At 35.3% G+C, this 12,273-nt stretch overlaps 2 protein-coding genes across 2 annotated transcripts; both read left to right on the top strand.

Moving 5' to 3' along the window:
* Positions 1-1,575: 1,575 nt before the first annotated feature.
* LOC113681930 (histamine H2 receptor-like) lies at positions 1,576-3,673 on the top strand. The gene is made up of 2 exons (XM_089199146.1): positions 1,576-1,708; positions 2,585-3,673. Exon 2 carries the CDS (start codon positions 2,608-2,610, stop codon positions 3,535-3,537), a length of 930 nt encoding a protein of 309 aa, XP_089055272.1. The 5' UTR covers positions 1,576-1,708; positions 2,585-2,607; the 3' UTR covers positions 3,538-3,673.
* A 6,725-nt stretch (positions 3,674-10,398) lies between these two features.
* Positions 10,399-11,547, top strand: LOC149049253 (trace amine-associated receptor 9-like). The gene has a single exon (XM_089200473.1). It carries the CDS (start codon positions 10,566-10,568, stop codon positions 11,493-11,495), a length of 930 nt encoding a protein of 309 aa, XP_089056599.1. The 5' UTR covers positions 10,399-10,565; the 3' UTR covers positions 11,496-11,547.
* The last annotated feature ends 726 nt before the right edge of the window (positions 11,548-12,273 follow it).

Below are 12,273 nucleotides of genomic sequence, written 5' to 3'. Positions count from 1 at the left end.
GTTAATACATATGCAAATAGCGTTATTGAAAGTTCGTTCGCGTTCATGATGTTCATGGAACTGCAAATGAATGTCTATTTGCCGTATAGTTACAACTGTTGACGTAAATGAATGTGCATTTTGCGTAAATGAACAGCAAAAGGTGTAAATATCTTTAATTATCGCGCCAATTCCCTTGTCTCTCTAGAATGGAAAGAAAATATAAAATACCTTGGTGACCTTATCGATTCAAAATGATCTCGGACTCACACATTTCATTTACTTCATCTAAGATTAGCAAGTCTTTAAGCATTTTATCAAGCTTGAGAAATTTTGTCCCACAAACTGTGTTGCTTAACTTGCATCGATCTTTTATTCAAGCTTAGTTGTCCAACTGGGTTGCAGTCTGAGGCCAAGTTGCTCAATCGAGTTTGGAAAAGGTGTTGATTATGCAAAAACGGGCTCATACTGTACCTTTTGTCAACTTGTTAAACATTCTTCCTCTTCATCTGACCTATTTTAAAACAATCTGTTCTTTTATGAAATCAGACTTATTTAGTTATTCTTCAGAAAAACACCACCATTATACAAGGTCCTCAGCGGCTGGCAATCTCTGTCTTAGATATAAAAAAAAATCTTTCTTAAGACTGGGTGCAAGGATCTGGAATACTATTCCCATCTGTCTTCGTTCTCTACCTAAATATGAATTTAAATGGCACATATTGACAGCTACTGAACATTTTGACGCGAGAGGATACTTATGTTGACGTCCATACTGTAACTGATAAATTTATAAAATTATAATATTTTTCGATTCATTTTTTTTTTTTTTTTTTGGTATGTTTTTGTATTGTATGTTTTTTTCGTATGTTTTTGTTTTCTCGCGTGTAATTTTATTCTAGTTGTAACATACAATACCTTATTGGCTCCTCTATGATTTATCATATTGTGTTTTTTTCATCGTTCATGTATGTGCATGCCCTCTCAGTCATTTCCTTTTTGCAGTTAAACTTGTTATTGAAGAATTTTTGTTTCCCTCCCGCCTCGATTAGCTTCGTTATTTTTCGGGTAGAGATTGTTAGATAGGTATTTTAATTGCCAAAGTAAATGAATAAATTTTATTGCTGTTGTTCATATTGGTTTCCAAAGCGGTGGAGTTGTCACCACAATGAATTAAGAAGAATAAAAGGTTTTTATTCCAGACCATCTAGAATAATGACAAACTGAAATTCAAATCATAGAAGAAAGCGCGAGATAAATGGAGTGTAAAAGCATTGGAACTTTTTTTTTTTTAATCCTATTCTACGCGTGTTTTCATGGCTTGCGCTTTAATAAAAAGCACAATAACGGAATCTAAAGCATACCGTAGAATCAACTTTAAAAAGATATTCAGTCACTCCCGCCAAAATACGGTAAAGTGGTCTGAAATAAAGTCTACATCTGTAAAGTATGAGGTCATGTGATATATTTATTAATTTTATTAACTTCCTCTTCCTGTCCATGCAACTGTCCTACTAATACATTCAACTTAGCCATCACGTAGGAATACTATATAAATTGGAGGATTTCGACGGGTGTTTTCAGTTAAAGTAGCCAAGCATGACCGAAGTCATCTCTTTGTTTTACTAATCCAAGTGACATTTTAGGCTTTTAAAACGCTGCCGTGGATGAGAACTTTCTGTCCTAAACAAAAACAAAAGACTTGGAAATCGTCCATTAATCCCTTGAGGTATGTCATTTAAGAATAACTAAACCACAAGATTCCGAGATGTTACACCTCATGTAAATCATGTTATGATATCACCAATGACCATTTCAAGAGAGACTCGTGTCTGATGGTTGCTTTATGCATGTAGCAAATGGCCCAACTTATTTTACATAAAAATGACTAAAAGCTTTGGGATCGAAATTAAAGATTCTTTGTGGTATGCCTCATGAAACACAAATTTACAAATCCTGAATGATCGTATTTTGCATGCATTCCTTTTTTCTTTTTAAACAAAATATTATTTATGTTACTTAGTCGCGTTAGCTCGTCACTAGCAATTTTCATCCCGCAATTTTAGTGAGAGACCCAGCTACTATTTCAGTCCACACTCAGTGAATATTTTAAGTTACAAGTGGTAAATGTCTTTCCTCCAAGAATAACTAGTTGTTCATTCAAAGTAAGCCGATGAAACTTAATGTCTGAAATTGTTGATAATGAAGATTAAGTTGAGTGAAATTCCGGGGTGATGCGTCTCGAGGAAATTTGTCAAGCAGTATTTATTTAATTTGGCCCCATTTTTTTTATTAGTTAATAAGACGACGCTGAATTGTTTTAAAAATTTATCTAAACTCTTTGTCCTTGAATATCATTTTTTTCACCATTCGATAATCAGTACAAAATTTGATTCCTTATAAAAGTTCTGTGGCAATTGTCCAGTATCACTCATCAGTTAAGATCGATCAGACCTTTCGCCGCTTACTAATATGACATAAAATCCATAGTCTTTCAAATAGAAAGATCATCATCAATGGTAGTCCTTGTCCTGGGATATTGTTACTTTTTCGCTTTCTGTAGACTGTTACGTTTTCATACATACTTAGATTATTTGGCTTGCAGTAAACCAATCTCAGTGGAAGTCAATGGCTACCAACTCTAGTGCAGCTTCTCACAATATCACGAGCCATAAGCACCAGTGGTCGCTTCCAACCTCTTCCTGTATCCCGTGGTTTGCTGTGGTCAGCGTTGAATTTCTGGCCACAGTTATCCTCAACTTCATCACCATTACTGTATTTGTGAAGCAGCGCCAGCTACAGAGGAAAAGTACATACTTGATCATCCATTTGGCCATAGTTGATTTGTTGGCCGGAGCCGTATCAGGACCGATGCTGATACATTCACTCGTTTGTTCGTGTTACGGGAAGAGTTGGGATATAACGTTTTTAAGAATAAGTTTAGCAATACGTAATTTTTTCCCCTTCACATATCTTGTTAATCTCGCTTTCATCTCGTTTGAACGAGTACACGCCACATATCGCCCTTTTAAGCACCGTTTAATCAAGAAATGGGTTTATGGACTAGTCATAGCTTTTATATATTTATCAGCAATATGCAAAAGTACAATAGAAGCATTAATCAATTGGCCGTTTAGCTTTATTTGGGTTAGTAGTTCTTATTTCGTTCTTCTGGTTCTCATGTGCATATGTTACATTTCAATTTATATCAAAGTTCGTTGTGGTCGTCAACATCAACTTAATGGTGCAGCCGGTCTGAGGGAGAGAAAACTGACGAGAACATTGTTCCTTGTCACCATAGCATCATTATTAACTTTTCTACCAATTGTTATTGTGGACATTATAATTTTCCTTCATATCTTGTCTTTTTCAAACTGGTCCACTCCTCTTACAATTATTGGCACTATAATGACATTATTCTTTGCCAACTCGCTAATAAATCCTATTCTCTATGCAGTGCGGACGCCAGAATTTAGGGCAGGTATATCAAAGATGGTATTTTGCAGGACACCTCAAGACCATCGAAATCCGGTCGAATATCCACTTAGCGATCTTTAGTTCAGGCCGACACTCAATTTTTTTGCAATAGTTTTGATCAGAAAATGTAAATACAATATTCAAAATGGTTTAGCGATTCAAAGAATCTGTACAGCTGTAATTTTCATTACCCATATTAAAATATTCGTTGTCGTTGTACATGTTTTGTGTTTAGCCTGACTTGTAATGGTAAACCACAAGTTAAAATATATTTCAGAACGAAGAGACAAACGACGAGCGGGACCACAAGGATCGGGCGCTTATTATTAATGTAAATGATGAACAACAAGATGGTGGAAAAAGCCGTATCCAGCCCTATAAACAACAGAATGCAACATTACGTCATCTGGAGACCCCAGTTAAAACGGAGACTATATGATGAGCGAACTTAACTCAAAGTGGCAATTTTTTCTTGACACAATTAATCTAAAACACATCCGTATTTGGAAAACTCTATAATAACGCAGACTTAATCATCACAACTGAGGCTTCTGTTTAGCCGAAACTCTAAGAGGTTTAACAACAGACTTTCTGTCGTTATTTACGAGAGCTGTACGGTTCTAAAATCATTTCCAGATCACGCTAACTTAGCAAATTTTCAGTATACGGCTTAAGAGAGCTAAATTCACCGCGGCGTTGATAAAAGATGGTGAGCCACAAAGAGACCAACCTATTTGCGTTGAAATTTTCCTTAGTTGATGCGCCATCACAGGCGCGCTTAAGAGGAATGAGGGGAGGAAAAATATGTATTTCATGAAGCAGCCATGGAAATAATAATTTTAAGGATGTAACAGCAAACCGTTATACTTTGTTAACGACAACCCGCATCAAACAGAAATCCTGTATTTATGTCAATGTCCTCTTACTTGACGGGTTTTATCCAACAAGTTGAGAAGAAAGTACCGAAACTCTTTACATGAGTTGTGATATTCTTTTAAAATTCGCTTTTCCGATCATGGAAAGCAAGGAGCGATCATCTGTGGGATTAACTTGGCTATTTACATATCCAAAAAAATTAATGAAATTCAAAACATAGAAGGAAGCGCGAGGTAATTGGAAAGTAAGCATTGCAAAAGTTTCTTTCATCTGATTCTGTTTTCTGTTAATGTTTCCATGGCTTGTGATTTCATTAAAGGTAGAATCACAAAATTTAAAGCGTAACTGTAGGATTGACCTTTAAACTAACTCATTCCCCCTAGGCAAAAGGACGATTTGAAGCTATTTTAAGATATTTTCTTGAAGGAAACTGGGCTACAATATGTTCTGTAGCTGTAAGGTAAGAAGTCGTTTGATGTATTGATATAATTCATTACTGTCCTCTTTCTGGCCATCTGTTCTATTGATTCATTTAACTCAGCCATCACGCATTTCGTAGGAAAACTGAATTGAAGGATCTCGATATGTGATTTTACAAGAGTTTTCCGAAGAAATCGCCGTTAAACGGTTGCTATATAACAACAGGATAAACAGAAAAGGTGGAAAAGAAGGTTGTACATAAGGTACCGCCCTTTTTCATAAATCATTGTCGAGCGTCGTGCTCCTCAAACAGAAGATTTCAATTAAAAATTCAGTGCAGAGGATCAAAAGTCGACGCTGTTTACAAGTACAATCACCATGGAAGAACTGAACACAAATAAACGAGATATAGTTAACTCAATAAAGCTAACAGTCACAGAAACTTAACAGCTGCTTAACGCCGTGTTCATGATGGAAAATTAAAGAAACGGGTGAATTCGGCGGTGCATGTGGAAACTTAAAATAAGGCTGAAAATTTGGTACTCTTTCTTCTTTTTAGACAATACATTTATCTATTATACTTCCCTGTCGTTAGACGCAATTTTTCATTATCAATTTCATAGCGAGTCACCGAACACGAGATATTAAGTTAGAATTGGTAGTTTTCTTTCTTCTTAAAACATGTTCTTCTTTCAACATAAACCGACATTGAAATGTTTTGTTGATGAAAAATATAATAATTTAAATGGCGAGGTGTTGTGTTTCAAAGAAACTGGTCCAGCTGAATTTATTTTAAAATCTATGAATGGCTAATAACATAACGTTCACCTGTTTTGACAAAGACTAAAAACTCATCAACTTAAAATGAATTTCTGTTTCATCATTCAGTAATTCTGGATAACATCTCCCTTATGGTTGCCCATTGGAGCATCCGCCCTATCTTCGAATTGTGTGTTCTGTTTCTTTTATTTGGTTTTTTCTTCTTTTGTTAAGATCTTGAGAAAAATTCCATACTTACTAGTAGGCAAAGGCGAGTCATTTACGTGACCTAAAACCAGTCATTTAACGATTATCGCAGCTTTGACGATTTTTTGTTTACCACCTGATATAAGATAAAATGTCATTTACCTTCATTTCTAGACATTTTCATAAACTGAATTTCAGTCATCTGGGATGGTAAACACATCCCGTTGTTTAATAAATAATGTTTGCACAAAACAAAAGGCAAGCAGTTTATGTATACCAATATAATGGTTCTACATTAAGAAATTAGATTCATCCTCTGAAGACTGCATAATTATCTGTCTCTTTTAATTATCCTTTTTAATTTCTTTAAGTTGATGAGAAAAAAAAGGATGGAAATATATTTCGACTTTTGCCGACCGAGTTTGGGCAAAAAGTTAGAATATGTCAGAAAATAATCTAGTTCTTCTGAGCTGAAGTATATGCATGATCATCTCAACTCTGACTTTGTTATATTCAGATCGTATCAAAAACGTGTTAACTATGAACATAAATGTCTTTAACTGTAGCGCTAATTCCCTTCTCCCTCTGGAAAGGAAAAAAATATGAAAATACTTTGGTGTCCTTATCTATTCTAAATGATCTCGGACTTGACACATTGCATTTTATTTCATCTAAGATTAGCAAGTCTTCAGGCATTTTATCAAGATTGAGAAATACAGTGTATTGCTTAACTTATATCGATCTTTTATTCAAGTTTACTTGTCCAATGGGGTTGCAGTCTGCGGCCAAGTTGCCCGATCGAATTTGGAAAACGTGTTGATTCTGCAAAAACGTTCTCTCCGCATAATATCTTTCAAACCCTTTAAATTTCACCCTGTACCTTTTGTCAACTTGTCAAACATACTTCCGCGTCATCTGATCTATTTTCTATCTGTTCTTTTATGCATGATTTTGTCAACGATCTAGCACCACCCAAAATTTCAGAATTATTTAGTTATTCTTCAGAAGAACACCACCAATGTACAAGATCCTCAGCGGCAGACAATCTCTATCACATTTGAAAACAAAACAAGGGTGCAAGGATCTGGAATAGAATTACCACCTGTCTTCTTTCTCTACCTAAATGTAAATTTAAATGGTATACAAAGACAGCTGCTGAACATTTTGATGCGAAAGTATACTTATGTTGACGTCCATACTTTGGCTGACAAATTTAGAAAATTATACCATTTTTAGATTCATTTGTTTTCTTTTTGTTTTTTCACGTGTACTTTTATTCTGGTTGTAATACGTAATAACTAATTGGCTCCTCTATAATTCATCGTACTGTTTTTTCAAAACGTTCCTGTAGGCGTATGCTCTCTCAGTCATTTCCTCTTTGCAGTTAAACTTGTTATTGAAGAACGTTTGCTTCCCTCCCGCCTCGATTAGCTTCGCTATTTTTCGGTTAGGGATTGCTAGGAATTTAAATTGCCAAAGTAAATAAATAAATTTTATTGTCGTTGTTCATATTGGCTTCCAAAGCGGCGGAGTCGTCACCAGAATGAATTAAGAATAATGAAAGGTTTTTATTCCAGACCATCTAGAACAATGACAAACTGAAATTCAAATCATAGAAGAAAGCGCGAGGTAAATAGAGTGTAAGCGCATTGGAACAGTGTTTTTTTTTTTAATCCTATTCCACGCGTGTTTTTATGGCTTGCGATTTAATAAAAATCAGAATAACGGAACTTAAAGCACACTTTAGGATCAACTTTAAAAAGATATTCAGTCACTCCTGCCAAAATGCGGGAAAGTGGTCTGAAATAAAGTCTTTAAGAGGTTTAACTACAGATGGTCTTTCCTAATTCACGAAAGCTGCATTTTTCTTAAATCGTATTCAGTTGAAAAAAATGGGAGCTTCAGATATTTCCTTCCAAAATTATTAAACTGCTTTCACGTCTACTCTTCCCATTTTAAACGAACAATAAGAGACCAGTCGTTTAATGATTATCGCAGCTTTGAAGACTTTTCGTTTACCACCTGATATAAGAAAAAATATCATTTACCGTCAGTTCTAGACATTTTCCAAAACTGAATTTCAGTCATATGAGATAATAAACACATCCCGTTGTGTAATTAATAATATTTGCACGAAACAAAAGGCAAGCAGTTTATGTATACCAACATAATGGTTCTACATTAAGAAATTAGATTCATCCTCTGAAGAGAGAAACTGTGTAATTATCTTGCTTTTTAATTTCTTTATGTTGCTAAGAATAAAAAAATTGATGGAATTTTATTTCGACTTCTACCGACCGAGTTTGGGCAAAGATTAATAGAATAAGTTAGAAAATCATCCAGTTCTTCTGAGCTGAAGTATATGCTTGATCATCTCAACACTAACTTTGATCTATTCAGATCGTATCAAAAACGTGTTAACTAGGAAGTGAACAAAATATCCTTAACTATAGTGCCAATTACCTAGACTCTCTGGAAAAGAAAGAATACATAAAATGCGTAGGTGTCTTTATCGATTCAACATGATCTCCGACTTACACATTTCATTTATTTCATAGAAGATTAGCAAGTCTTTAAGCATTTTATCAAGATTGAGAAATTTTGTCCCACAAACTGTATTGCTTAACTTACATCGATCTTTTATTTAAGCTCACTTGTCCAACGGGGTTGCAGTCTGAGGCCAAGTTGCTCAATCGAATTTTGAAAAGATGTTGATTATGCAAAAACGTGCTCATTCTGTACCTTTTGTCAACTTGTCAAACATTTTTCCTCTTCATCAGACCTATTTTAAAACAACCTGTTCTTTTATGCATGATTTTGTCAACGATTTAGCACCACTTGACATTTCAGAATTATTTAGTTATTCTTCAGAAAAACACCACCATTATACAAGGTCCTCAGCGGCTGGCAATCTCTGTCTTAAATATTCGAGAACTAAACATAAGAAAAATTATTTCTCAAGACTGGATGCAAGGATCTGGAATAGTATTCCCATCTGTCTTCTTTATCGACCTAGATATAAATTTAAATGGTATACCTAGACAGCTACTGAACATTTTGATGCAAAAGTATACTTATGTTGACGTGACTTTAACTGACAAATTAAGAAAATTATACCATTTTTAGATTCATTTGTTTTCCATTTTGTTTTTCCGCGTGAAATTTTACTCTGGTTGTAATATGTAATAACTAATTGGGTCCTCTAGAATTCATCGTACTGTTTTTTCAACATTCCTGTATGTGTATGCTCTCCTAGTTATTTCCTCTTTACAGTTAAACTTGGTATTGAAGATCGTTTGTTTCCCTCCCACCTCGATTAGCCTCGCTATTTTTCGGGTAGGGATTGTTAGATAGGAATTAAAATTGCCAAAGTAAATAAATAAATTTTATTGTTGTTGTTCATTTCGCTTTCCAAAACGGCGGAGTCATCACCAATCTAGCCCATGTAGTTTAAAAACAAACCGAAATTCAGATCTTAGAAGAAAGTGCGAGGTAAATGGAGTCTAAAAGGATCGGAACCGTGTTTTTTTTTAGTTCTATTCCATGCGTGTTTTCATGGCTTGCGATTTAACAAAAAAAGCTGAATAATGTAATCTATAGGCTCAACTTTAAAAAGATGTTCAGTCACTCCTACCAAAATGCCGGAAAGTGGTCAAAAATAGAGTCTACACCTGTAAAGTATGAGGTCATGCGATACATTTACTAATTTTTATTCATGTCCTCTTCCTGTTTACCTGTGCTATTGATTCATTTAACTTAGCCATTACGTAGGAATACTATATAAATTGAGTGATTTCGACGGGTTTTTTCAGTTGAGGTAGCTAAGCTTGACCGAGGTCTTCTCTTCCTTTTACTAATTTAGAGGCTTTTAGAGTGCCGCCGTGGTTGATAACTTTCTGTCCTACCCAGAAACAAAAAGACTTGGAAATCGTCCATTGCTCACCTGAGGCATGTCATTTAAGTACAACTAAACCACAAGATTCCGAGATATTATACCTCATGTAAATCGCGTTAAGATATCACCAATGATCGTTTCAGGAGAGACTTATGTCTGATGGTCGCTTTATGCATGTAGCAAATGGCCCAATTTATTTCACATAAATATAACTAAAAGCTTTGGGGCCTAAATTAAAGATTTCTTGTGGTATGCCTCTTATAGTACAAATTAAAAAAATCATGAAGGACCGTGTTTTGCATGCATTCCTTTTTTTTTTTTTAAACAACATATTTTTGTTTATTTTTAGTCGTGTTGGCTCGTCACTAGTAATTTTCATCTCTCAATTTTACAGCGAGGCACTGCTGCAATTTCACTCCACACTCAGCAACTATTTAAAGTTAGCAGCGGTAATTTTCTTTCCTCCAATAATAACTAGCTGTTCATTGAAGGTAAGCCGATAGAACTTTATGTTTAAAATTGTAGACAATGAAGATCAAGTTAAGCAAAATTCCAGAGTGATGTGTTCCGAGGAGATTTGACAAGCTGAATTTATTTAATTTTGCCCCATTTTTCGAGTAGTTAACAAGAGGACGCTGAATTGGTTTGAAATAATTTAAACTCTTTGTCTTTGAATATCATTATTTTTCACCATTTGATAATTCGTACAAAAAATGTGATTCTTTATAAAAGTTCTGTGGCAATTGTTCAGTATCACTCATCAGTTAAGATCGATCAGACCTTCGCCGCCTACTAGTATGACATACATCCATAGTCCATCAAATAGAAAGATCATCATCAACAGTAGTCCTTGTCCTGGAATATTATTACTTTTTTCGCTTTCTGTAGACTGTTATGCTTCATTCATATTTAGATTATTTGGCTTGCGGTAAACCAATTACAGTGGAAGTCAATGGCTTCCAACTCTAGTTTAGCTTCTCACAATATCACGAGCCCCAAGCACCAGAGGTCACCTCCAACCTCTTCTTGTATCCCGTGGTGTGCTGTGCTCAGCATTGAATGTCTGGCCATAGTCATCCTCAACATCACCACCATTACTGTATTTGTGAAGCAGCGCCAGCTACAGAGGAAGAGTACATACTTGATTATCCACCTTGCCATAGCTGATTTGTTAGTCGGGGCCATATCAGGGCCGATGCAGGTTCATGCATTCAAGGCTTTCTGTTACGAGGAGGTTTGGGATATAACGTTTTCAAGAATAAGTTTAGCAATACGTCCCTTTTTCCTCTTTGCATCCCTTGTCAATCTTGCGTTCATTTCGTTGGAAAGAGTACACGCAACATATCGTCCTTTTAAACATCGTTTAATCAAGAAATGGTTGTATAGACTAGTTATAGCTTTTATATATTTATCAACAATATGCAAAGGTACAATAGAAATAGTAACCGATTGGCCATTAAACTCAATTTGGGTTTTTAGTTCTTATTTCATTCTTCTGGTTCTTATGTGCCTATGTTACATTTCAATTTATATCAAAGTTCGTTGTAGTCGTCAACATCAACTTCATGGTGCAGCCGGCCTGAGGGAAAGAAAACTGACGAGCACAATGTTTCTTGTCACCTTTGCATCATTATTAACTTTTCTACCAATTACTATTTGGGAAAGTATGATTTTCCTTCATAACATTTCAATCCCAAACTGGTCCACTTATCTGAAAATTGCTGGCACTACACGAACATTATTCTTGGCCAACTCGCTAATAAATCCTATTCTCTATGCAGTGCGGATGCCAGAATTTAGGGTTGGTATATTAAAGCTGGTATTCTGCAGGACGCCCCAAGACCATCGAAATCCGGTCGAATATCCACTTCGCAATCTTTAGTTCAGGCCGACGCTTCATATTTTTTGCAATATTTTTGACCGGAAAATGTAAATACAATATTCAAAATAGTTTAGCGATTCAAAGAATCTGTACAGCTGTAATTTTCATTATTCATATTAAAATATTCTTTGTCGTTACACATGTTTTGTGTTTAGCCTGACTTGTAAACCTGACTGGTAAACCACAAGTTAAAATATATTTCAGACCAAAGAAACAAACAACGAGCAGGACTACAAGGATCGGGCGCATTATTATTAATATAAATGATAAACAGCAAATTGGCGGAAAAAGCAGTATCCAGCCCTGTAAACGAAAACAAAAAACCAAATTTTTTCTAAGACTGGAGCATTACGTCAACTGGAGACCCCATTTAAAACGGAGACCATATGATGAGCTAACTTAACCCAAAGTGGCAATTTTTTCATGACACAATTAATCTAAAACATACCCGTATTTGGCAAACTCTAAGATAACGCAGACTTAATCATCACAAATGAGTCCTTTAGTGACTAAAAACTTTTGTTTGACCGAAACTCCAAGAGGGACTCCAACAGATTTTCTGTCGTTATTTACGAAAGCTGCACTGTTCTAAAATCATTTCCAGATCACGCTCACTTAGAAAATTTTCAGTGAACGGTTTAAGAGAGCGAAATCACCGCGGCGTTGATAAAAGATGTTCAGCCACAAAGTGACCAACCTATTTGCTTTGAAATTTTTTTAAAACGCCATCACAGGCGCACTTAAGAGAAATGAGGGGAGAAAAAAGATATCTTTCATT

This window comes from Pocillopora damicornis, chromosome 3 (assembly GCF_964200805.1).
Source record: "Pocillopora damicornis chromosome 3, jaPocDami1.2, whole genome shotgun sequence".
In the NCBI taxonomy this organism is placed as follows: Eukaryota; Metazoa; Cnidaria; class Anthozoa; order Scleractinia; family Pocilloporidae; genus Pocillopora; species Pocillopora damicornis.
Note: the sequence above shows the minus strand (reverse complement) of the source record. Positions and strands in the feature narration are given on the sequence as shown.

Coding starts and splice junctions, on each gene's coding strand:
- LOC113681930 (XM_089199146.1), top strand. CDS start 2,608: ATGGCTACCAACTCTAGTGCAGCTTCTCACAATATCACGAGCCATAAG.
- LOC149049253 (XM_089200473.1), top strand. CDS start 10,566: ATGGCTTCCAACTCTAGTTTAGCTTCTCACAATATCACGAGCCCCAAG.